At 37.8% G+C, this 27,500-nt stretch overlaps 2 protein-coding genes across 4 annotated transcripts in view; both read right to left on the reverse strand.

The window, feature by feature from the left end:
- Positions 1-25,302, reverse strand: part of abcb9 (ATP-binding cassette, sub-family B (MDR/TAP), member 9) — a 33,946-nt gene extending 8,644 nt beyond the window's left edge. Inside the window, exons 1-10 of one of the 2 annotated variants that reach the window (XM_062051512.1) lie at positions 25,139-25,302; positions 21,564-22,262; positions 18,806-18,920; positions 12,629-12,759; positions 8,397-8,602; positions 8,129-8,326; positions 7,908-8,036; positions 7,599-7,787; positions 3,147-3,320; positions 706-865 (exon numbers count right to left, since the gene is read on the reverse strand). In XM_062051512.1, coding sequence (XP_061907496.1) covers positions 706-865; positions 3,147-3,320; positions 7,599-7,787; positions 7,908-8,036; positions 8,129-8,326; positions 8,397-8,602; positions 12,629-12,759; positions 18,806-18,920; positions 21,564-22,221 — 1,960 coding nt within the window. In that variant the 5' untranslated portion in view covers positions 22,222-22,262; positions 25,139-25,302. The remainder of the gene's footprint in view (positions 1-705; positions 866-3,146; positions 3,321-7,598; positions 7,788-7,907; positions 8,037-8,128; positions 8,327-8,396; positions 8,603-12,628; positions 12,760-18,805; positions 18,921-21,563; positions 22,263-25,138) is intronic. The other variant, XM_062051513.1, reaches the window with a different exon arrangement.
- Positions 25,303-25,772: 470 nt separating this feature from the next.
- zgc:113436 (uncharacterized protein LOC503528 homolog) overlaps positions 25,773-27,500 on the reverse strand; it is a 13,641-nt gene continuing 11,913 nt past the window's right edge. Inside the window, exon 9 of one of the 2 annotated variants that reach the window (XM_062049664.1) lies at positions 25,773-27,282. In XM_062049664.1, coding sequence (XP_061905648.1) covers positions 27,043-27,282 — 240 coding nt within the window. In that variant the 3' untranslated portion in view covers positions 25,773-27,042. The remainder of the gene's footprint in view (positions 27,283-27,500) is intronic. The other variant, XM_062049663.1, reaches the window with a different exon arrangement.

The raw sequence follows: 27,500 nt of genomic DNA on the forward strand, positions 1-27,500 counted from the left end.
CTGTAAAAATAAATAGAAGAGGGGTGGGATTAAATAAGTATAAACTTCTTCTCACTCCTTTTCAAACATGTAAAAAAAAAAAGAAGAAAAGTCCATTGCTCATTTGTTTTCGTTTTTTATTGTCCATTGTTTTCATTTTGTTATAATGGCTGTTAAGGCTATAGCACTGTATTGGATCAGGCTTGCTGTTGTTTTTTTGCATATTTGAAATAAAAATATATCAATCAATATATATATATGTATGTATGTATGTATATATGTATTGTATGTGGTTGACAGCTAAAAAAATAAATGAATATAGACTCCGAAACACAGCGTTCAAAGGCATTCAAACCCTGCATGCAAGCTCATTTTTATTACCAAACGTGTTATATGTTTTTATGTTGCACGATTGCACCAAGAAAAATTCCTAGTTTGTGAACCCGTTCTCAAACAATGGCAATAAAAACTATTCTGATTCTGATCTGATTCTGATTCATGCCCAAATGCATGAACGATATCATTGGACGCTTTGGTTGAGTATCCAACACTGTAACATTTACAAATCAGAAAAGAGGAAAATTATCAAAGGTCCCCTTTAAATAATCAGTATTTGGACATTTGTCTATCAATTCAGAATCGTCCACGTCCCGATCGTGATGCATCTAAGAATGGATCATGTACTTACTAGTATAGAACAGAGAGATTAAGATATGCAATACTCACTTGTCTGATAGCCTTGGGGCAGGTCAGTGATGAAATCATGAACGTTGGACTTTCTGACTGCCTGGGTAAAGTCCTCTGTGGAGACGTCAGTCAGACCGTAAGTGATGTTCTCCTCAACTGACCGATCAAAAAGAACCGGCTCTTGGCCCACAAGAGCCACCTGCAAACGACACATGAAGTCTTCAAAATGCCAATACGTTACAATTAGGGCTGTCAAAGTTAAGGTGTGAACTCATGCATTCATCACAAATCACTTATTGCATTAATCATGTACAGTATGAATCAATCTCACTATTTATTTGGACCACACATGCTCCTTCATCTTACCCGTGGTAATTACCTAAGCAGGTTGCTTTACGGTCAGTGACAAGGTCAATGCATGACAGTGAAAAAGCTGAGTGAGGTGTGCTGAGAGGCACGTTTTGCTTCAAAATATACCGCAACTATACTTCGGATAAAACTGTCCGTAAGTTATAAACCATTAAATAATGTGCATTAAAATAAAACATTCAAAAAAGTTTTCCATGACATTCTGACAGTAAAATTGCATTTGTGTCCAAATGTTGGTCTTTTTTAAACTTTAATTTAAATTTAAATTGTGCATGCAAGTAATTTACTGCAATTATCACAATCAAAATGCTAATCTTATTTCAAAAATTAATTGTTTAAAATAAAAAGCACGAGTACAATGAACGATTAATAGTTATGGTATTAGTTCATTTCAAATATGCATGCAGTTACAATATGACACAGCACATATTTCCAGTTTTTCATGACAGCATGTTTGAAAAAGAGTAGGAAGAAGCACAGCATATTTAATTCTACTGTATCACTTTCCGTTTCATAGCCATTTCTAACACTTTTGTTTTTTGACTTCCTGTACTCAATCTGTAACACAAACAAATTGATAAACAAGCAAATAAATTACTAAAGAAATAAGGTTTTCATAAGTAAATAATTAAGTTGTGATTCACATCATGAGATGACTATGCCTCACATTTTTAGATAATGATACTTATAAAGATGCTGAATTATCAGCATTCTTTTCCCTTGTACTTTGTAAACACTTTTTGAGTTTTAACAGTTTAATTAACTGGATAATATTCTTATATTAAATTGTTTTATTGCTTAATCCATTCCATAATTTAATTCTACATACTGATAAACGGTTTTAGGTTTTGTGCGTGCATTCAGAAGTTTTTAGTAATTTTTTCTCCCCTAGTTATATGTATTTCTCCTCTTTTGTTGAGAAGAATAGTTAAACATTCTTGGGTAGCAGATTATAGTGTGCTTTGTACATAATTTTAGCGGTTTGCAAATTCATCAAATTGTTTAATTCCAATATATTTGATTGTAAAAATAAAGAGTTTGGATGTTTTCTATATCCAACATTATGTATTATTCTAACTGACCTCATGTGTAACAAAGTTAATGAATGAAGTGTACTTCTGTAGTTATTACTACACAATAACTCAGATATTGTAACACTAGCGAGCAGTAGAGAATATGGAGTGATTTTTGGTCCCTAACCGATCCCTAAGATCAGCCGATCAGCTGCTACTGACGGTCCCTGACACAAGGCTGAAGCTTAGAGGTGACCGAGCTTTCGCCGCTGCTGCTCCCAAGCTCTGGAACGACCTACCTCTGAGTGTTAGACAGGCCTCTTCTCTTCCTGTTTTTAAATCTCTCTTAAAAACATACTTTTATTCCATGGCTTTTAACACTGAGTGATATCCATCCTGCTATGGCGCCCCATAATACACCTGCTGTGAACCTGTTTTTATGTTCTATTTATTTTATTTATTTATTTTTTATCGTGCTCTGTTTGTGTTGTGTTGTGTTTGCTCGGTTCTCGTATTATCTTTTAACCTGCCCATTGTACAGCACTTTGGCAACCCCTGTGGTAAATTTTAAATGTGCTTTATAAATAAAGTTGATTTGATTTGGTCTACAACATATTTGTTTTTGTTTGTTATTGAAGTTTATCTTGCCACCTCCTTTGGGATTTCCAATTCATTTGATCTATTATTACATCTAGAACTGTGTTTTGTTTTAGCCTGTCAATGTCTACTCCATCTATTTGTATTTGTGTTTGACTTTCACTTCTGCTGTTACCGAACAGCATTATTTTAGTTTTACTGAAATTCAAGAATAGTCTGTTTTTGTCAAAACCACCTCTTTAATTTGCTAATTTCTTCTGTTATTATTTGTATTAACTTCATTGTGTTCCATCCTGAACATCTGCAAATAATACTAACTTTAAGTCCTTTGTAAATGTACAATTGTCGTTTACATTGAGATTGAACAATTTTGGTCCCGGTATTGATCCCTGGGTACGCCACCAGATATATTAATAACGGTGACACGGTTTATAAATCTAAAGTACATTTGCTAAAGCCACCCCAGACAGAAAGTCAGACCTCGTGCTGACATGGACTGACCAGAGAATGAAGGTCTTCATGCTTCAAGGTGTGCACAGGTTTTCCATCCAACAACACTTGACCTTGCTGCGGAAGGTAGAAGTTTTCCAGTAGGTTCACACAAGAGCTCTTCCCACTTCCTGATGGTCCCACCAGCGCGGTCACCTTCCCCGGCCTTAGGGTGAATGACACTCCCTGCATCACACAGACACTTATTGAAATCTTAGCAGAATATTTGTTTATCATTAGAATAAAGATGATGTCAAGAACATAGATTCATTGTGTTAATTGTTAAGGGTTTCACACTGTAATCACTGTGCACTGGAACCTGTTTTATGTCTACACCCATTGGACTTGCTGACTCACTTCCAGATTAAGCAATTGTCGACATGACCAAAAATACAAAACCAGCCATTGTTTGCACATTTACTTGTGACTTTCGCCAGAGAGCTACGATTGATTAAGTATTGTTCAACCCTGCAGTCTGCGGACATTGTTTTGTGTATATTTTTAACTACATTCTCCTAGTGTGTGTGTGACAATCATTGGTACTTTAACTTTTAACTTTTTACCATGAATTGATTAACGTGGACCCCGACTTAAACAAGTTGAAAAACTTATATTCGGGTGTTACCATTTAGTGGTCAATTGTACGGAGTATGTACTGTACTGTGCAATCTACTAATAAAAGTTTCAATCAATCAATCAATCAAAGCCTTCCTAAATGTTATACTCTTTTCTAACCGATCTGCTGCATTGTTTTTGTTGTATGACTCGACTGCAATGACAATAAATATTTCCTTTAAGCGCAAATGTTTCTTTGTAAAAATGAAATTTCGACTGTTGATATGGTAGAATCCAGGTTAATATTGCCAAGCTTTTGTTTTGAAGCTTACTTCACAGGAAGTCACTGTGTACAACTGTGCAAATGTTAATGCTGTGTATTGGGACAGAAGTTATGTTGCTGTTGTTATTTCATGCTGCTTAGCTATAATGATTAGGTTGACAATACTGAATTGTTTCCCATATATCGTATTTTTCGGAGTATAAGTCGCTCCGGAGTATAAGTCGCACCGGCTGAAAATGCATAATAAAGAAGGAAAAAAACATATATAAGTCGCACTGGAGTATAAGTCGCATTTTTGGGGGAAATGCATTTGATAAAAGCCAACACCAAGAATAGACATTTGAAAGGCAATTTAAAATAAATAAAGAATAGTGAACAACAGGCTGAATAAGTGTATGTTATATGAGGCATAAATAACCAACTGAGAATGTGCCTGGTATGTTAACGTAACATAATATGGTAAGAGTCATTCAAATAACTATAACATATAGAACATGCTATACGTTTACCAAACAATCTGTCACTCCTAATCGCTAAATCCCATGAAATCTTATACGTCTAGTCTCTTACGTGAATGAGATAATTAATATTATTTGATATTTTACGCTAACGTGTTAATAATTTCACACATAAGTCGCTCCTGAGTATAAGTCGCACCCCCGGCCAAACTATGAAAAAAACTGTGACTTATAGTCCGAAAAATACGGTAGTCCTTTGTTTGTGGCGGTCTGCCAGGAATAGAGTCGGCACTATTTCTTCGCCCTGGGCTCGCAAACACGTTATAAAAAGACTGCATGTGAATGTAGCTCGTCATTAAAACTCCGTATAGTCGGTGGCATCATAACTCTGCTTCTTAACACACCTCATACACACCTGGACAACAAGACGACGAAGCATTCAGGGATCATTGCGACTTTGCGTATCCAGACCATACCAGATTGTCTTTTTCAAAAGCAACTTGCAAAAAAGCCAGCAACTTTTTCTGGTCTTATTGGAAACATTTTGAGCTTCTAACTAAAAGCATGCATCACTCTTCTCAACAAATAGCTGCTGCTGTCAGAAGTGGCTCCACTTGTCTTTGCAATTACAAAAATCACAAAGAGAAACGATAGAATAAAGTTCATTATGTATTTCTGAACATTTGTTTTGAAGTTCATGTTTGTTTTTTGTCTCCCACAGAATCCATACTAATTACATGAGTCATTGCCAGTTAATCAAATATATGATGTCACATACCTACTCAGTGGCCTAGTGGTTAGAGTGTCCGCCCTGAGATCGGTAGGTTGTGAGTTCAAACTCCGGCCGAGTCATACCAAAGACTATAAAAATGGGACCCATTACCTCCCTGCTTGGCACTCAGCATCAAGGGTTGGAATTGGGGGTTAAATTACCAAAATGATTCCCGGGCGCGGTACCGCTGCTGCTCACTGCTCCCCTCACCTCCCAGGGGGTGATCAAGGGGATGGGTCAAATGCAGAGGACACATCTCACCACACCTAGTGTGTGTGTGACAATCATTGGTACTTTGACAATAGTGCCGTGGATAAGTCTTATATTGCGTTACAACCATGACGCTACCAAGAAGGTATCTGGTATAGCTGATGATCTACCGGACGTAGCTCCGATTCAAAGAAAGAGAATCATGGAAACAAAACTGTTGATTGTTTCAGAGTCCATTTAAAAGACAGACTGTTCATGCCTTGGCCGATACTGTTCCAGATGAAGGTTGCTATTGTTGTAGACTATCTTGCCTGTCGAGTTTTTGTGGATCAGTTTGGAGTGCACAAATGCAGCGTGAAGAGGTTTGTGTACACTTTATTATTTGCCTTGTAATTCTCTTCCATCTCATTCGTATATTGTTCAGGAGTCCGAATTAAGACCGCATTCTCTATTTCCTTAACTACATTCTTCAACAAATCCGTTTCTTTTTTTCTACCGTCAATGCACTTGAAAACGTTCTGTTCTTTTCATTTGTGAAGCAAATAAACAGTCTCCTCTTTATTACAATTGTTGCCAACGTTTTTATTTAATGGTATCTGCTTCCGGAATATATCCCGCGCGTTGAGACTGGCACATGCGTGATACGCGCACAGTGTTGGGACTAATGCGTTACAAAGTAATGCGTTACTGTAACGCCGTTACTTTCGGCGGTAAATAGTAATCTAACGCGTTATTTTTTATAAGCAGTAACTCAGTTACCGTTACTACATGATGCGTTACTGCGTTATTTTACGTTATTTTTTATGTAGTATCGGCTAGAAACTGAGAAGATCTGAGTGTGTTTTATTGGAGCGCTGCGGAAGAGGCGACAAGGACGAGGCGCGCTCTTTGTGTGTGTATGTGTGTGTGTGGGAGGGGGCGTGTCTGTGTTTACTAACAAGACATCATGGCGAAGCCCGAAGCCGAGTTTCTTAACATGGAGATATTCTCACTACTTTTCTTTTGTCGACCACAAAGAAAAGAACATTTTAGTTAAATGTAAGTTGTGTCTTGGATCAAAGATCCTATCCTAGCAATTCAAATCTGCTGAAACAGCTACAAAAGCAACATGCTTCAATGAAGCTAGTAAACAGAGACACACTTCACCTCCTAAGCGACAGCGGCTGGATTTTAACAAGGCACTGCGAACTGAAGGTACACACACTCTGTCAATTCTGTTATATACTGTTGCTCTTTCATTCTAGACTTCTAGAGTGTTTGATTATCACATCACTCTAAATGTATAGACTATAAAGTTCACAAACATAAAGAGGGATGCTAGTGGGCCAGGCCAATCTTTCCTTATCTCTAAACTAAAACTGGGGAAATGTGTAGAGTTTTCTGGGCTTCAGACATGATTTTATTTCAGAATTCCTTGAGAGAAAAAAACGCCTGGTTAGGCTTTGTGTATGTAGTGTGTGCCTTCCTTGGTTTACAGCTATGTTATTATGCTGTTTGTTACTTATGTATGTTATGTTGCAGCTATTTAAAATAGTTTTGTCAATTTTTTCTGGCCTGAAACAAATTGGCCCTTTGAAACATATCTTTGTCTTTGTGTGTTGTATGTAGACCACATTGCTTAGCAGAGTTCAGTGATGCAAATGCATGTCAAGTTGATCATAAGATTGTATTTTTCTCCAGTGCAATAACAGTACTGAAATGAAAGCTAAAATGGCATTAAAGGGGGCCTTAAAAAAAATAAAAAATATATATATAAGTAACTTAATAGTTACTTTTCACAGTAACACATTACTTTTTGGTGTAAGTAACTGAGTTAGTAACTGAGTTACTTTTGAAATAAAGTAACTAGTAACTATAACTAGTTACTGGTTTTCAGTAACTAAAACAACACTGGACGCACACACCCCCTCTAGAGATCTGGTTTCGAATCGCATAATCCAGGTGTGTAAATACGATTTTTCTAAAACCGAACTCGATCGGATTAAGGTGTTTTTTCAGGGGTTGTAGAATGCTTAATTTGAGCCAAACTATTTCAGAAATGGGACTAATTTAATGCATGGACACGTACGGACTACTGTCGACATGAACAGAGTGAATTTTTTATTAATAGTTAGAAGACGGGGGACCAGGAATTGACGAGTTGGTTGACAGACCAATTTAAGCACTGCATTTAGTTGTAAACCAACCTTTAGGATATCAATCTCTGGCCGTGTAGGATAGGCAAATGTAATGTCTTGAAATTCCACCAAACCACTGCATGAGTTTAAAGTCTCTGCACCCTCTGCCGGGTGCTTGGGTTTCCTGTCCAAGTACTCAAAAACCTTCTCAGCAGCTCCAACTCCCTGCATGAGGCCCGAGTAAACTGATGCAATGCTCTGCAAGGGAGATTCCACATCATTTTAGCAACCTTGTGATTTTTTCCACTGTAAGTATAATGAAATAAAAATATATCAATCAATCAATCAATCAAGAAAATAGACGATGAGATTACATACCGACAAACATTCTCCCATTTCAAGCATGTATATGAAAAAGGATAACAACTCGCTACTTCCCATCTGGCCAGAAACCACCAGGTGGCCACCGTAGGTGAGGATGGTAACCTCTAGAGCGAGCTCTGAGATCTAGAAAATAGAACTTGAGTAAAATGTGCTGCATGACTAATACCAACAAAATGTATTTAAACAATGCAAGTGAGGCCTCCGTTGACACCTACACATGTGGACCACATGTAGCAAGCATAGGCCATGGCTTGTTTTTTGTTGATCTGGTACATGACTTTGAGCTTGGCGTAGTAGGAGTCAGCCTCCTCACACTCATTGGCAAAGCTCCGTACTGTCTTTATGGCTGAAATGGTTTCTTCTGCAACTTTGTTAGCCTTTGCAAGGTTTGTTTGCACCTCTTTAGTCAGTTTCTAAAAAATTTTTAAAAATCATTCAGAGGGGTTTACATCAATCTGCATACTCAACGATCAACAACTTTACCTTGTAGTAGTTTCCGTAATACTCGGAAAAGAGGGCAACAAAAGGAAGTCCCATCAAGTTGACCAATGTTAGCTTCCAGGACATCCCAAACATAAAAATGAGAAAGCCAACGGTCTTGATGCTGCTCCTCAAGAACACATTGACGTTCTGGGAGATGAGGTCACTCACTTGGGTGGTGTCAGCTGACAGGCGTGAAGTGATGTCACCTGAATGGTTGATAAGATACATTCCACCATTAAGCATGATTTGTTGCTACCTGGAGGGTTAGAAGTGTCACCCATACATTCTTTTCAGTGTTTCCCCCAGAATATTTGTGAGTTAAGGTGGTGTCTCTCCAGGGGGAAGGCTTCGTTGCGTGAAGAAGCCTACAATTTTTGGTTGTGTTTTCCGCTCCGTATGCTGAATGGCAATATACTATATACACTACCGTTCAAAAGTTTGGGGTCACATTGAAATGTCCTTATTTTTGAAGGAAAAGCACTGTACTTTTCAATGAAGATAACTTTAAACTAGTCTTAACTTTAAATAAGTACACTCTATACATTGCTAATGTGGTAAATGACTATTCTAGCTGCAAATGTCTGGTTTTTGGTGCAATATCTACATAGGTGTATAGAGGCCCATTTCCAGTAACTATCACTCCAGTGTTCTAATTGTACAATGTGTTTGCTCATTGGCTCAGAAGGCTAATTGATGATTAGAAAACCCTTGTGCAATCATGTTCACACATCTTAAAGGGAAACTTCGGTTTTTTTCAACCTGGGCCCTGTTTTCATAATTTTTTCTGTATATGTGAGTGCTGGATAAAACTTTTTTTGAGGTCGCGCCAGTATTGAGCAGGGCAGGCAGCCTCCAGCCCAGCTAACGCTCGTACACAGGGCAACTGGCTCTCGTCAAAATTCGGCCTATAAACATGCATTTTTTTCACACTGACAGGCTCAGATAGTTACAATGAGTGTCCGACAACATACTAGAAAGGAGAAATTAACGTATGTCTCTACCTTTAGCTGGAGATCGCTGTTTGTTGGGAGCTGTGTCCAAATCTCACCACGCTACAAATCTCGTTCCGAAATCTCGCGATAACTCGCGACAAATCAAATCGTCCACATCAGGCAAAAATTCAGCCATGACAGACAAACAAACAAACTTTTCTATAAAACTAAAATAACAGTCTTCGGTAATCCAACAGAAAATCACTTCAGTCATCTCTCTTCACCTCAGTCAGGTAACTGTTTTTCCACCGGTGTTTTGTCGCGAGTTATCGCGAGATTTCGGAACGAGATTTGTAGCGTGGTGAGATTTGGACACAGCTCACAACATACAGCGATCTCCAGCTAAAGGTAGAGACATACGTTAATTTCTCCTTTCTAGTATGTTGTCGGACACTCATTGTAACTATCTGAGCCTGTCAGTGTGAAAAAAATGCATGTTTATAGGCCGAATTTTGACGAGAGCCATTTGCCCTGTGTACGAGCGTTAGCTGGGCTGGAGGCTGCCTGCCCTGCTCAATACTGGCGCGACCTCAAAAAAAGTTTTATCCAGCACTCACATATACAGAAAAAATTATGAAAACAGGGCCCAGGTTGAAAAAAACCGAAGTTTCCCTTTAAATACAGTTTACCCTTTTACAGATGCTACAAAACTGACCTTCCTTTGAGAAGATTGAGTTTCTGGAGCATCACATTTGTGGGGTCAATTAAACGCTCAAAATGGCCAGAAAAAGAGAACTTTCATCTGAAACTCGACAGTCTATTCTTGTTCTTAGAAATGAAGGCTATTCCATAAAATTGTTTGGGCGACCCCAAACTTTTGAACGGTAGTGTATATCTCGATATTGTTTCCGTAAAGTAAAAACAAAACAACAAAACAGTCCTAGTTACCTGAGATACTAAGTATGTCATTATTTTGACTTACTAAATATTGACTTACTAAGACAAAATGACTAAGTCAAATTAATGACTTACTGTAAATAAGCGTTTGCAAAAAGCGTTTGAAAAAAAGAGTTAAAAGTGGGGCCACATGCTGACATATGCTCAACTCATCATGCTTAATTACAGCATTTGGGAAGCCTGTAGTTGATTTTTATTATGTAAATGTTATATTTTTATCAACATGTGATAGCAGGGACCCTGCCATTCATAACTAGGCTGCCACATTACTAATGATTAATATAACTATAGCTGAAAAAAATTGTACAATAGCAATAGGAGAGATTATTCATCCCTGAACACCATGGAGTTCATGTAGGCTTTATGATGCAGTTACATTATTATATCAACTATCAGAGACAGAAACTCTCCATTTAACATTATGTCCTTTTTTGCTGCTTCAACACAGAAAAAGGTAAAGTGAAATAACTTAGTTGTTACCTGTAGGTCAATAATGCTTGTTTTTCTCTCAGACAGACAGGGTTTTGCTGTCCGTAACACACACGCACGCATGCACACACCGCAAAATGAGCTAACGTTACGCTAAAAGCAAATTAGCCTTCACCTCAAGGACTGCGAGCAATTAAAAAATTTTTTTTTTAAATTAGGCGGTGGCTCTTTGTTGTTAAGGCGGCCCCCTTAACAACAAAGCGCTGCGGGAAACCTTGTTTTTATTAGTGGCGGCCCATCACAAACACATTTAGCAACACCTGTTGGCCCTTGCTATTAAACACGTTATAATAGGACTCTCTGTGGATGTAGCTTGACCTTAAAACTCCATTTAGATGGCAATGTAGTTCTGTGTCGTAGCACACATCATATGCACCTGCTGCTAGAGAATAGGAAGATGCAGCAGGAGCGATCAGTGTTGCTAACTTAGCAACTTTTTCGCAATATTTACAAGTGTTTAGGCCCCTTTGGATTTTTTTCTTTTTTTTTTTAAAGCAGCAACATAAAGTACATTTGTATTTACAGCTGTATTTTGGCTTACGACTGCACCATCTTAGGCATTTGATGAGATAGAGCCATCTTTGGGCTATTTTTTTGTAATGTAGGTCTGTTCCTATCAGGGTTCCGTGCAGTGGCGATGTTGTACTTTTTTCACCATATCCGCCGATACTGATTGGTGGCCGATCAATTGGCACATGCCAACTGATTATCCATGAGTGAGGTCGTCCGCTACCAATCATACCTGTAAATATTTTAAATGTATTTATAGTGAGTAGAGATGTCCGATAATGGCTTTTTTGCCGATATCCGATATTCCGATATTGTCCAACTCTTAATTACCGATTCCGATATCAACCAATACCGATATATACAGTCGTGGAATTAACACATTATCATGCCTGATTTTGTTGTGATGCCCCGCTGGATGCATTAAACAATGTAACAAGGTTTTCAAAAATAAATCAACTCAAGTTATGGAAAAAAATGCTAACATGGCACTGCCATATTTATTATTGAAGTCACAAAGCGCATTATTTTTTTTAACATGCCTCAAAACAGCAGCTTGGAATTTGGGACATGCTCTCCCTGAGAGAGCATGAGGAGGTTGAGGTGGGCGGGGTTTTGGGGGGGGGGGGGGGTGTATATTGTAGCATCCCGGAAGAGTTAGTGCTGCAAGGGGTTCTGGGTATTTGTTCTGTTGTGTTTATGTTGTGTTACGGTGCGGATGTTCTCCCGAAATGTGTTTGTCGTTCTTGTTTGGTGTGGGTTCACAGTGTGGCGCATATTTGTAACAGTGTTAAAGTTGTTTATACGGTCACCCTCAGTGTGACCTGTATGGCTGTTGACCAAGTATGCCTTGCATTCACTTGTGTGTGTGAAAAGCCGTAGATATTATGTGATTGGACCGGCACGCAAAGGCAGTGCCTTTAAGGTTTATTGGCGCTCTGTACTTCTCCCTACGTCCATGTACCACTCCGTACAGCGGCGTTTTAAAAAGTCATAAATTTTACTTTTTGAAACCGATACCGATAATTTCCGATATTACATTTTAAAGCATTTATCGGCCGATAATATCGGCAGTCCGATATTATTGGACATCTCTAATCTCAAATCAATGTTTTACATTAAATTTAACTCATTCATCCATCCATTCTCTACCGCTTGTCCCTCTCGGGGTGGCGGGGGAGCTCGAGCCTATCCCAAATAAATTGAATCTATTGTGGGCCCCCCCAAAAAACATCCCACTTAAAATGTAACATACTTCTTAATTAGAAAGAGATCAAACATATTGTATGAAAAGCAATACAATAGAATGTACCAGTAGTTTTATGAAGTGATATAATGTTATCTTACCTGTATGGTTCTCATCAAAAAAGGCAAGTTCCTGCCTCATTAACGTTCGAAACAGGTGGTCCCTGAGCCGAAGGTTTAATCGTGCAAATGTCAGCGTGAACACTCCTCCACGCACTCCAACTGCAATTGAACTGAATGGAGGGAAAGTTGATTAGTCTGGCATTTGATCTGTTGTCAGTTTGTCAGCATAATGAAGAGGAACACATCGCAAACTTTCATGCAAGCAGCTGGGAGGGTATCTACACACAGTATCTACATACAATCTATTTTTGTCATCGTTGACCTGATTAGCATTAAATGTTTGTACAAGGCCTTTATCCCACAACTAAAATCTAATTTCTTCTCAGGTTTAAAATGTTTTGCTATTTTTTATACTCTTTACATGATCAAAAAGTTAATCACATAGTCCATCCATCCATTTTTTACCGCATGTCCTTCTGGTTATTTCAAAATCTATAGTTGTCATACTCGTAACGTGTAGAAATTGGGCACATTATTTTTTTTGCAATCAATTTAAAAACAAACCTGTCAGAGGTTAATATTGTGAAGTGAATTTTTTGAGCGCTTTTTCCCTAAAGACTCAAAGCACTTTTACATAGTGAAACTTATTATCTACAAACCCTGTTTCCATATGAGTTGGGAAATTGTGTTAGATGTAAATATAAACGGAATACAATGATTTGCAAATCCTTTTCAACCCATATTCAATTGAATGCACTACAAAGACAAGATATTTGATGTTCAAACTCATAAACTTTATTTTTTTTTTGCAAATAATAATTAACTTAGAATTTCATGGCTGCAACACGTGCCAAAGTAGTTGGGAAAGGGCATGTTCACCACTGTGTTACATGGCCTTTCCTTTTAACAACACTCAGTAAACGTTTGGGAACTGAGGAGACACATTTTTGAAGCTTCTCAGGTGGAGTTCTTTCCCATTCTTGCTTGATGTACAGCTTAAGTTGTTCAACAGTCCGGGGGTCTCCCTTGTGCTATATTAGGCTTCATAATGCGCCACACATTTTCAATGGGAGACAGGTCTGGACTACAGGCAGGCCAGTCTAGTACCCGCACTCTTTTACTATGCAGCCACGTTGATGTAACACGTGGCTTGGCATTGTCTTGCTGAAATAAGCAGGGGCGTCCATGGTAACGTTGCTTGGATGCCAACATATGTTGCTCCAAAACCTCAGCATTAATGGTGCCTTCACAGATGTGTAAGTTACCCATGTCTTGGGCACTAATACACCCCCATACCATCACAGATGCTGGCTTTTACACTTTGCGCCTATAACAATCCGGATGGTTCTTTTCCTCTTTGGTCTGGAGGACACGACGTCCACAGTTTCCAAAAACAATTTGAAATGTGGACTCGTCAGACCACAGAACACTTTTCCACTTTGTATCAGTCCATCTTAGATGAGCTCAGGCCCAGCGAAACCGACGGCGTTTCTGGGTGTTGTTGATAAACGGTTTTCGCCTTGCATAGGAGAGTTTTAACTTGCACTTACAGATGTAGCGACCAACTGTAGTTACTGACAGTGGGTTTCTGAAGTGTTCCTGAGCCCATGTGGTGATATCCTTTACACACTGATGTCGCTTGTTGATGCAGTACAGCCTGAGGGATCGAAGGTCACGGGCTTAGCTGCTTACGTGCTGTGATTTCTCCAGATTCTCTGAACCCTTTGATGATATTACGGACCGTAGATGCTGAGATCCCTAAATTCCTTGCAATAGCTGGTTGAGAAAGGTTTTTCTTAAACTGTTCAACAATTTGCTCACGCATTTGTTGACAAAGTGGTGACCCTCGCCCCATCCTTGTTTGTGAATGACTGAGCATTTCATGGAATCTACTTTTATACCCAATAATGGCACCCACCTGTTCCCAATTTGCTTGTTCACCTGTGGGATGTTCCAAATAAGTGTTTGATGAGCATTCCTCAACTTTGTCAATATTTATTGCCACCTTTCCCAACTTCTTTGTCACGTGTTGCTGGCATCAAATTCTAAGTTAATGATTATTTGCAAAAAAAAAAGGTTTATCAGTTTGAACATCAAATATGTTGTCTTTGTAGCATATTCAACTGAATATGGGTTGAAAATGATTTGCAAATCATTGTATTCCGTTTATATTTACATCTAACACAATATCCCAACTCCTATGGAAACGGGGTTTGTACATCCTTGAAGCTACATTTAGAACAAGTGTGGGTGGCACTGGGAGCAGGTGGGTAAAGTGTCTTGCACAAGGACACAACCAGGATGGCTGTCAAAGTGTACCGACTTCTCAGTTTATGTCCACATCCTTTTAATATACAGGTGAGAGACACGATGTATCATCTACAATTAACTTTCACAAGCTCCGAGGGGATAAAGCAGCTCACCAATGTCAATACAGTAGCATAAGGAAGTTACCTCTCTGCGATGAATGCGCCGCTAAATGTAGGTCATTAACGTTAGCGCTTATAAAGACAATATCGCTAAAACTTGGTTAATATTCAGGCTAATATTGTTGGTGCTTTTTGGATGGTTATTTATTGGGTTTTATGGTCGAAATAGACGCAATGACATCATGGCTCCCATTGGCTTCACTGTAAGCAAACTTTTATTTACGACATGTGTTCTTGTCTCCGACAGGGATTGTGAATTATAGGCAAAATTCTAAAATAAGTGCAGTTCCCCTTTAAAAGTGCTGTTTGCAACTTCCTCACAGTAACATTTTTCAAAGCAAATAATTATAACTAACAGCTGCGGCAAGCTTATGTTACCATTAATGGTTTAACAGAACACATTTGAGTGACAATTGTCAATTTTTCCCACAATTACAAAGTTTATGTAATACATTTTTTTACCCGCCCAAATAAAATGATTGATGTTTACCGCGGTCACTTACCCAGTCTCGTCAACACGTACGCGCAGGGATAGGCTGACCATATTCTGAAATCCCAAAAAGAGGACACATATGCGTGCCAAGGCCGGGACTAGGTGAAAATTTGCCAAAGATACTCGAATTTGCTTTATAAATAATATATTTATTTAAATAAAGCATTTTTTCTCCTCTGTTGACAGCAGTGTTGGTGCTAGAAATTTTCAAAATGGGGTTCCACAGTAAATTTTTGTGGTCCCACTTTTTTGTAAGCGTTTTGAAAAAAAAAGATAAACGTATGCATTATCCTGTTATATCTCACATTCTATATTGTGTTTTGGAAAAGGTTGTCATAAACGTTACTTAATTCATTAAAAAAAAAAAAAAGTGTATGCATATGTAAATGTATTCAGTTATAAACATTCATTCACTTTCTTCTTTCCTTCATGGATCTAAACTTTACCGCTGCTGGTAGTGTTTTTATGTTTTTATTTAATAAGTTTTAGGTGTATTTATTTCAGTATAAAAGTGTAAAAAGTGTTTTGCTTGGGTCATGATAATGGTGTGCCAGGGCATACATACATTTTATATTTAACGCTTAAATCTCTGGAGTCTACATCAACTTCACATCTATTCCTTATTTCAAAATGTTTTAGTTTTTTTTATGTTTGTTTGTTTTCCGCCCTTTTTTGTCAAACAAAACTATGTTTTTAATGGCAAACACAGAAAATATGCAAAAATATTTTTCAAAGTGGAATATTTGATGTGAAGTAATGGGAACCTTGGATAGGTCAATAATTCATAATAACATTGATTTTGATTCAATATTATGTTTTGAGCAATGACAGTTTGAAAGAAAAAAAACCAGCTTTGTTTTATTAGTCAACATTGCAACTTTTTCTAAATTACATTTCACCTTTAAGCTTTTTTATTTCACTTTTGTTATGTTTTTGTTTATTTTGATAGTATTTTTAGAATGTGCCGTGCGCCTTTAAAACATTAGCTGTGGGCTACAAATGGCCTCCGGGGCACACTTTTGACACCCCTGCTATAGATAATAAAAAATTAATTTATCTATGGATAAAAAGCAGAGCCTGGCGACGCATGCGCGTTTATCATAACTCTCTCGCTCTCTCTGTCTCTGCCCCTCCCTCCCGAATGCTGCATGCGCACACCTTCACAATTTTTGTTTTTAACCCCTTCTTAACCCTGAACGTACATTGAATACACACAACCCTAACTCAAAATTCCGGTAATTTGAGGCATTTAAAGGCCTACTGAAATGATTTTTTTTATTTAAACGGGGATAGCAGATCCATTCTATGTGTCATACTTGATCATTTCGCGATATTGCCATATTTTTGCTGAAAGGATTTAGTAGAAAACAACGACGATAAAGTTCGCAACTTTTGGTGTCTGATGAAAAAAAGCCTTGCCCCTACCGGAAGTAGCGTGACGACACCGGAGGAAGGACTGCTCATATTTTCCTATTGTTTACACCAGCAGCGAGAGAGATTCGGACAGAGAAAGCAACGATTACCCCATTAATTTGAGCGAGGATGAAAGATTCGTGGATGAGGAACGTTAGAGTGAAGGACTAGCGTGCAGTGCAGAACGTATCTTTTTTCGCTCTGACCGTAACTTAGGTACAAGCTGGCTCATTGGATTCCACACTCTCTCCTTTTTCTATTGTGGATCACGGATTCGTATTTTAAACCACCTCGGATACTATATCCTCTTGAAAATGAGAGTCAAGAACGCGAAATGGACATTCACAGTGACTTTTATCTGCACGACAATACATCGGTGAAGCTCTTTAGCTACTGAGCTAACGTGATAGCATCGGGCTTTACTGCATATAGAAACAAAACAAATAAGTCCCTGACTGGAAGGATAGACAGAAGATCAACAATACTACCAAACCATGGACATGTAAATACACGGTTAATGCTTTCCAGCTTGGCGAAGCTTAGCAATGCTGTTGCTAACGACGCCATTGAAGCTAACTTAGCTACGGAACCTCGACAGAGCTATGCTAAAAACATTAGCTCTGCACCTACGCCAGCTCTCATCTGCTCATCACGACCCGTGCTCACCTGTGTTCCAGCGATCGACGGTACGACGAAGGACTTCACCCGATCACCAATGCGGTTGGCGGCCCGGAGACGGAGGAAGTCAAGGTGAGGTTGTTCGGCTAGCGCGTCTGCTATCCTCAAAGTCCTCCTGGTTGTGTTGCTGCAGCCGGCCGCTAATACACCGATCGCACCTACAACTTTCTTCTTTGCAGTCTCCATTGTTCAATAAACAAATTGCAAAAGATTCATCAACACAGATGTCCAGAATACTGTGGAATTTTGGGATGAAAACAGAGCTGGGTCCGAATACTTCCGTATCAACCGTTGACGTCACGCGTATACGTCATCATATCTAGACGTTTTCAACCGGAAGTGTGGGGGGAAATTTAAAATTGCAATTTATAAGTTAACCCGGCCGTATTGGCATGTGTTGCAATGTTAAGATTTCATCATTGATATATAAACTATCAGACTGCGTGGTCGGTAGTAGTGGGTTTCAGTAGGCCTTTAAGAAACTCCGCCCGGACAGCCCCGGAAAAGAGGACATGTCCGGGGAAAAGAGGACGTATGGTCAGTTTACGCAGGGAGCATACAAAAGCAGTCCAAGAGAAGCAAAGGACAATTTATAGTCATGTTGTTGTTTGGATAGAATGTACATTCAATTACAGCTAACGCTAGCTACCCGAATTGCTATTAATTAGCTAACAACACCTAAAGCTAATGCACGTTCATGTGTTACGTACATACTTAATTACGTCACTACGCACAGGAAGCCAAGTAGTGATGCTTTTATTTTTTTTTCATTGACGCTTTTATTTTTTATTTTTTTCTGTATTGTGTAGTTATAATTATATGCTTTTACTTGTAATTGTATTGAATTGTGGACCCCAGGAAGACTAGTGGGTTGTTGAGGCAACCAGCTAATGGGGATCCTTAATAAAAATCCAAAAATCAAATCAAAATAGGCGGGATATAATAAGTAAAATACATTGGAAAGTTGGCGCCCTTTAGGCATCTGTGTAAATCTTGCAAACAGCCCCTTTAAAATGCACATTTGTATTCAATATATATTTAATAATAATTTATACTGTTTATAAAGTATGGGAGACTCATAGATATTGAAGTAACAGGGCTTGCAAAGTCCTTTTTTTTTAAGTGGACGGGCTTATACAATAATTAAATGTACCTCTCTCTGACCATTGGTTGCGGTTTTAAGAAGGACCACCTGATACTTACCTGGCAAAAGCCAGGACTGTCAGTGTGATGGCAGGTCGAGCAAAGTATTCCATGCTGTGGTGAACCACGATGCTATCAATGGCCTTCCCATAGTAGTAAGGTATGAAGGCTTCACCTGCCGGCGGAAATAGAAACAGTGGGATAGTGCAATACAGTTGGGAAAATGCGTACTTGATCCCTGGAAGAAAGTTTATTCCCTTGCAATTATATTCCATATTTTTTATGGTCGGTTTATTGTAGCTGAGAGAAAGAATGTGAAAAATCGAATTAGATGTACAGTACAGGCCAAAAGTTTGGACACACCTTCTCCTCATTCGATGCGTTTTCTTTATTTTCATGACTATTTACGTTGTAGATTGTCACATCAAAACTATGAATGAACACACGTGGAGTTATGAATCTCAAAAAGAGGTGAAATAACTGAAAACATGTTTTATATTCTAGTTTCTTCAAAATAGCCACCCTTTGCTCTGATTACTGCTTTGCACACTCATGGCATTCTCTCTATGAGCTTCAAGAGGTAGTCACCTGAAATGGTTTTTACTTAAAGTTAAAGTTAAAGTACCAATGATTGTCACACACACACTAAGTGTGGTGAAATGTGTCCTCTGCATTTGACCCATCCCCTTGATCACCCCCTGGGAGGTGAGGGGAGCAGTGGGCAGCAGCGGTGCCGCGCCCGGGAATCATTTTTTGGTGATTTAACCCCCAATTCCAACTCTTGATGCTGAGTGCCAAGCAGGGAGGTAATGGCTCCCATTTTTATAGTGTTTGGTATGACTCGGTCGGCGTTTGAACTCACAACCTACCGATCTCAGGGCGGACACTCTAACCACTAGGCCACTGAGTAGTAGTACTTCACAGGTGTCATAGTTGTGATGCCTTCAGTGACAATCTACAATGTAAATAGTCCTGAAAATTAAAAAAAACGCACTGAAATGAGAAGGCGTGTCCAAACATTTGGCCTGTACTGTACTGTAGGTTCCTGATGTAGGTTTGATCCCCTATCAACTAGCAATTGTTCTGACCCCCGCACAGAATGAAACACACAAATTAGTCCCGTCTCTTTAGAAACATACTTCCAAGCTCTGCTACGGTAAAATTACAATATATTCTGTAGTGTGTGTATATCTTTGTAAACATGTACTGAAGGATGAGAGCAAACAGTCATTATTCAATACGTTGAATTTAGGGCTGCAACTAACGATTAATTTGATAATCGATTAATCTGTCGATTATTACTTCGATTAATCGATTAATAATCGGATAAAAGAGACAAACTACATTTCTATCCTATCCAGTATTTTATTGGAAAAAAAACAGCATACGGGCACCATACTTATTTTGATTATTGTTTCTCAGCCGTTTGTAAATGTTGCAGTTTATAAATAAAGGTTTAGTAAAAAAAAAAATTAAAAAAAAAATAAAATAAAAAATTATGCGCATAGCATAGATCCAACGAATCGTTGACTAAATTAATCGGCAACTATTTTAATAATCGATTTTAATCGATTAGTTGTTGCAGTCCTAGTTGAATTACTTACTGTTGATCGGCCACTAAGAAGAAATGTTTTACTATGGTTACAAATATTGTGAAAAATAAGTACAAATTATATATATTTTAATACGTCTCCTGATACTACTAATCCTTTTTTGTTTTCAGTAATGAAGTTCAAGACAAGCAATGGTGGCAGAAAGGGGGTTTAATGATTCATCCGGCTGCAGGATCAGTGTTGACCATACATTCATTTATTAACGGGGGCCCGCAACAGATACATTTGGACTGCCACAAATAGACTTGCAGCTAGTTGTTCGCCTTTGTTAATAAACACAATATAATGCACCTGGTCTGTCGGTCTTCTCACTTTTGAGGGACCAAAAATAAATACAGTATAAGGCAGAGGGGCTTTTGTGATCGCCATAGAATGGCATTAATCTACATTGGCTGATCACATACTTTTTCACAAAAATTAAAGAATGAAAACGTTTCAGTCAATTGCACTACTTGGAGGCAACCAACAATGGCGCTGATGATTCAGTCTCATTTAGTGTGCGGCTTTAAGCATTGATTCCCAACAACTGTGCCATCTATTTTCGAAATGATGAATCTATGATGGCAGGGTAAAAGAACCGAAATAAATGTTAAATGTCCTTCCACTAGATGGCAAAAGGTAGATTATTAACCTGTGTACATACTTGTTGTCGCACTTTTGGTTGTCCCTAAGATGGCCATGACATTTAGTCCAATCTAGGGCTGCAACTAACGATTAATTTGATAATCGATAAATCTGTCGATTATTACTTCGATTAATCGATTAATAATCGGAAAAAAGAGACAAACTACATTTCTATCCTTTCCAGTATTTTATTGAAAAAAAACAGCATACTGGCACCATACTTATTTTGATTATTGTTTTTCAGCTGTTTGTACATGTTGCAGTTTATAAATAAAGGTTTATTTAAAAAATAAATAAATAAATAAATAAAATAAAAATAAAAAAATTGCCTCTGCGCATGCGCATAGCATAGATCCAACAAATCGATGACTAAATTAATCGCCAACTATTTTTATAATCGATTTTAATCGATTAGTTGTTGCAGCCCTAGTCCAATCATGTGCCTAGGTTGATCTAAAGAACACCATTATGTCAACTATGGTAGATTTGACCCCGATCAATTAGAGGAATGTATTTACATGCACATCTCTAAAATAGAAAACCGTTTTCTTTCATCTTGGAAAGCAGTTAAGGATACTCACATACAGCAGAGATGACAAGGAAGAAGCTGGCTACAGTTAACAATGCACCATCTTGTTTCGTGTAGCTGAGCAGACGTCCCAGCGTAGCTCCTGTGCTCCTCTTCTCCGTATATGTCTCCACTGCACAACTCTCCTTCCTCTCATGCTTCTCTTCCTCCTCACCAGCTGCCTGAAGTAGCTCTTCGGTGTCCTCACAACGTTCCGATTTGTTGATACGGCTACTTTTCTCCGAGTTCGATTCCATTCCGAGGAACCACCACAGAGCCAAAAGTCCCAGGGAGGAGACACAGGTCCAGGACATCAGACCCAAAGACCAGGGTTGATGAGAAAGAGGCTCAAGTTCGCTCAGCATCAGCAGCTTGGCCACGGTGTACGTTATAATGGTCTGGCAGACTAAGAGGATGAGAGTGGTGAGTCTGGACACCCTGTGTGGGCCGTCCTCTTTGTTCCATAACAGTCCAATGGAGGCGCCCAGAAGAAGAGAAGCTCGAAGCAGCACAGTCCCCCAAATGTCTATCGCGGACTTCAGAATTCTAAAGTTCTGGGCATCCTTCCAAAATATGCTCAACTGTGATCCACGTGCGTATAGGACTGTGGTGATGACAATGTCAAGGAAGACATAGGAAACCGTGCAGCTCACTTTGGTTCTGATACCCATGCTGACCTTCAGGGTGTGAAAAGCAGTGTTCCCCTATCCTGCTGGAATCATAAGAATATAAGAATGTAGATACATATGCAACATAAATGCTTGACTGTAAATAACTTAAGCTCTCATTTGCATATATATATATACAGTATATATATATATACAGTATATATATATATATATATATATATATATATATATATATATATATATATATATATATATATATATATATATATATATATATATATATATATACAGTGTTTCCCATAAACTGCCAAGATACCTGTGGCGGTGGGGGCGTGGCTGTGGGCATGGTCAACATGACATCATCGAGTAATTTGCATAATTTACTACAATGATATGATTTTCTCTAAAAAGGCTAAAAAAATGTATACTTACTAATTAATAATGACAGTTTTGTTTTAAACGTCCATCCATCCATCCATTTTACAATATAATTACAACACTTTATGTACATATTTATATACAGATTTGAACAATAAGTTATTCACTGAAATATATTTATTAATTGTGGTTCTTACAAAAAATATATCTTATAAAATGTAAAAGCTAAAATGTCTCTTAAAGCTCTGCCCCTTTAATTAGTGCATACTAAATAATTTAACTTTAGCCTACTACTACAACCATATTATTTACCAGCAACATAAAATAAAACAGAGGCAGAGGTGTCCTGCCACAGTCGGTAACAAATAAACAGAAAACAGTAGTGGTCAAATACAAATAAGGCAACAAGAGAAGTATCCTACACTTCTCTTTTGTAAAGTAAATCTGAACAGCCTATATGAGCATCTACATCAACTATATGATTTGCCTGAGAAGCTGGACAGGACAAAAAAAAAAATAATAATAATTTTTTTTTTTTTTAAATAAATAAATAAATAAATATTTTTTATATTATTTGTGGCGGACGTAATTCTTTCGTGGCGGGCCACCACAAATAAATGAATGTGTGGGAAACACTGATATATATATACTGTATATATATTATATATATATTTATTGTGATATGTCATTTCTCTTCTAACTAGCAAGTTAGCTAACAGCAGGCAGCAAGTTTTATTGTGATATGTCATTTCCCTTCTAACAAGCAAGTTAGCTAACAGCAAGTTTTATTTTGATGTCATTTACCTTGTAACAGGCACGTTTTATTGTGATATGTCATTTCCCTTCTAACAAGCAAGTTAGCTAACAGTAAGTTTTATTTTGATATGTCATTTCCCTTCTAACAATCAAGTTAGCTAACAGCAGGCAGCAAGTTTTATTGTGAAATGTCAATTCCCTTCTAACAAGCAAGTTAGCTAATAGCAGGCAAGCAGCAAGTTTTATTATGATATGTCATTTCCCTTCTAACAAGCAAGTTAGCTCAGCAGGCAGCAAGTTTTATTTTGATATGCCATTTCCCTTCTAACAAGCAAGTTAGTTAACAGCTGGCAGGCAGCAAGTTTTATTTTGATATGCCATTTCCCTTCTAACAAGCAAGTTAGCTAACAGCAAGTTTTATTTTGATATGCCATTTCCGTTCTAACAAGCAAGTTAGTTAACAGCAGGCAGCAAGTTTTATTGTAAAATGTCAATTCCATTCTAACAAGCAAGTTAGCTAACAGCAAGTTTTATTTTGATGTCATTTCCCTTCTAACAAGCAAGTTAGCTAACAGCAAGTTTTATTTTGATGTCATTTCCCTTCTAACAAGCAAGTTTTATTGTGATATGTCATTTCCCTTCTAACAAGCAAGTTAGCTAACAGCAAGTTTTATTTTTATGTCATTTCCCTTCTAACAAGCAAGTTTTATTGTGATATGTCATTTCCCTTCTAACAAGCAAGTTAGCTAACAGCAAGTTTTATGTTGATATGTCATTTCCCTTCTAACTAGCAAGTTAGCTAACAGCAAGTTTTATTTTTATGTAATTTCCCTTCTAACAAGCAAGTTTATTGTCATATGTAATTTCCCTTCTAACAAGCAAGTTAGCTAACAGCAAGTTTTATTTTGATATGTCATTTCCTTTCTAACTAGCAAGTTAGCTAACAGCAAGTTTTATTTTGATATGTCATTTCCCTTCTAACAAGCAAGTTTTATTGTCATATGTAATTTCCCTTCTAACAAGCAAGTTAGCTAACAGCAAGTTTTATTTTTATGTCATTTCCCTTCTAACAAGCAAGTTTTATTGTGATATGTCATTTCCCTTCTAACAAGCAAGTTAGCTAACAGCAAGTTTTATGTTGATATGTCATTTCCCTTCTAACTAGCAAGTTAGCTAACAGCAAGTTTTATTTTTATGTAATTTCCCTTCTAACAAGCAAGTTTATTGTCATATGTAATTTCCCTTCTAACAAGCAAGTTAGCTAACAGCAAGTTTTATTTTGATATGTCATTTCCTTTTTAACTAGCAAGTTAGCTAACAGCAAGTTTTATTTTGATATGTCATTTCCCTTCTAACAAGCAAGTTTTATTGTCATATGTAATTTCCCTTCTAACAAGCAAGTTAGCTAACAGCAAGTTTTATTTTGATATGTCATTTCCCTTCTAACAAGCAAGTTAGCTAACAGCAAGTTTTATTTTGATATGTCATTTCCCTTCTAACTAGCAAGTTAGCTAACAGCAAGTTTTATTTTGATGTAATTTCCCTTCTAACAAGCAAGTTTTATTGTCATATGTAATTTCCCTTCTAACAAGCAAGTTTTATTGTCATATGTAATTTCCCTTCTAACAAGCAAGTTGGCTAACAGCAAGTTTTATTTTGACATGTCATTTCCCTTCTAACTAGCAAGTTAGCTAACAGCAAGGTGCCATCCGCCAGCTTTGCTAGCGAGAAGTCTAATGGCAGTGAAACATGCTCGCTTCTGTCTCTCCTGCGCCATAAAAGATGTATAAGATCATAACAGGGAGCAAAAAAAAACTAAGCTTACCGGACTCTTTATGTTCATTCAGCAAACTTGTTGGGAGTCAAAGGCAGGTAACGTTTGGACGGCGCCGACATCGCGATAACTCACCTTTGTAATCTCGTTAGTAGCTTGGTTGTCTCGGTGATCAAAGTGCTTACATAACACATCAGAGGTGTTTCAAATTCCCCTACCGTGACGTTGACGTGGGAATTCGTTCATTGCCTCTTTTTTTTCCAGTGGTATGCTAATAAATAAAGTGTGATACCAATAAATGTAATCTGTAATAACTAATGTAACCTATTTTTTATGGGATTGCCTCTTTGTGATGTTAAGTTCCTGTGTTATACAGTATATGCCTTGAGCTCTTATTTTGAAGGCGCTAAGGGCGGAAGTGGTGACACATTGTAATGTAACCGAGGGTTTATATATGTCGCCTGTAGTGTATAAAACTACAAAATAACAAACACGGAGGCACCAGTTTTATCACTTTATTTCCTTTCTTTCAAAAACCTCCGCTCCACTACAACGTGTCACCACTTTCGCTCTTAGCGCCTTCAAAATAAGAGCTCAAGGCATATACTGTATAACAGGAACTTAACATCACAAAGAGGCAAACCCATAAAAATAGGTTACACTAATATACAAATGTCGATATTAAAAGGACAACGATAACAATTGCACTTAATGTACTGGTGGAGGTGGGCGGATCGTTCCCAATATCACAGCATAGACTTCAATGGCAGTATCCGTGTCGGGTCGATACTATAGCATAGTGAGATAGATAACTTCCCGTTCTTTTATATGTTTTCTTGTTGTGGCGTTTTAGACTAAAACTCACCCCAGGGAGTGCCAACTGTAAAATGTACGTCAAGTTAATACGAGGACAGGAAGAAGCCAAAGTATTTGTTAAAGACGTAAAGGAACATCGTTAACCGTGTTACAAAAAAGATCAATTAGACTGATACATAATGTTAGATATAGAGCAGTGGTCCCCAACCTTGGCCGCGGCCCGGTACCGGTCCGTGGATCGATTGGTACTGGGCCGCACAAGAAATACAATAAAAATTTATTTTTTATTTATTTATTAAATCAACATAAAAAACAGAAGATACACTTAAAATTAGTGCACCAACCCAAAAAACCTCCCTCCCCCATTCACACTCATTCACACAAAGGGTTGTTTCTTTCTGTTATTAATATTTCTGGTTCCTACATTATATATCAATATATATCAATACAGTCTGCAAGGGATACAGTCCATAAGCACACATGATTGTATTTTTTTATGACGAAAAAAAAAAAAAAAAAATACCAGTCTTACTTGCATTGTGACGACACAGTCGAAGTGACGTCACATGAACATTACGTTATTGTACAACGTGTGAAATGTTTAAATTAAACTCAATTGCAATCCTTTTTAGGGATGTGGACCCCGACTTAAACAAGTTGAAAAACTTATTCGGGTGTTACCATTTAGTGGTCAATTGTACGGAATATGTACTGTACTTTGCAATCTACTAATAAAAGTTTCAATCAATCAATCAATTAATGTAATGACGCATTCTAAAAAGCATCATCCATTTGTGTGTGTTGAAGAAATGAACGCATTAACAGCAAGATAGTATTTTAGACTGTAAAATGCTGCAAACTAATGTACTGTATATGTTTTCTTTGTATTTCTGATTAATGTGTGTTATCACAGATAACATCAAAATAGCAAATTAGGTTGCAACCACCGGTTAATTACAATCTCCTACAATGGGATGAAATAATTTAGTTTATTTCAATATTAGATAGGGATTTTATGGAAAGCAGCACAGGCAATTAAGGCTGGTAATTATTACAGACAACTTTTTACAATTTACACAGCGTTCCCTCGCCAAAACCTGTGGCAGCTCTGAACGCTCCTTTCCAAAGTTTTTAAAGACTCAGTGGATGTCAGACTCAGACAAGTGATACGTTATTGCAGTTTTTACATCTTCAGAGCTGCTTTGCTCGGTGGCCAGCACCGTCTCCACAGGGAAAGACAAATATAAACACTCTTCTTTCATTTTTTTCGTGGAAGGGGTATCCCCCGGACAAAAGGGCAGATTGGAGGGGTTGTTTAGTGACCTTCGTTTCACGTCCTTCTTCTCCTCTTTGTAGGCTGCTTTCATGTTGGCTATCACCTGGAAAAGACACGCGTTCAGAGAAAATGTCTCACAGGCCTTCAAATACTATATATAAAGAATAGACCAATGAACCAAAAACATTTGTCAATAGGCAAAAAATATCCCTCAATAAGCATATGTATATAATATATATACACATACATATATATGTACAGTACAGACCTAAAGTTAGGACAACTTCTCATTCAATTGGTTTTCTTTATTTTCATGACTAT

Source organism: Entelurus aequoreus, linkage group LG06, assembly GCF_033978785.1.
Source record: "Entelurus aequoreus isolate RoL-2023_Sb linkage group LG06, RoL_Eaeq_v1.1, whole genome shotgun sequence".
Classification (NCBI taxonomy): domain Eukaryota; kingdom Metazoa; phylum Chordata; class Actinopteri; order Syngnathiformes; family Syngnathidae; genus Entelurus; species Entelurus aequoreus.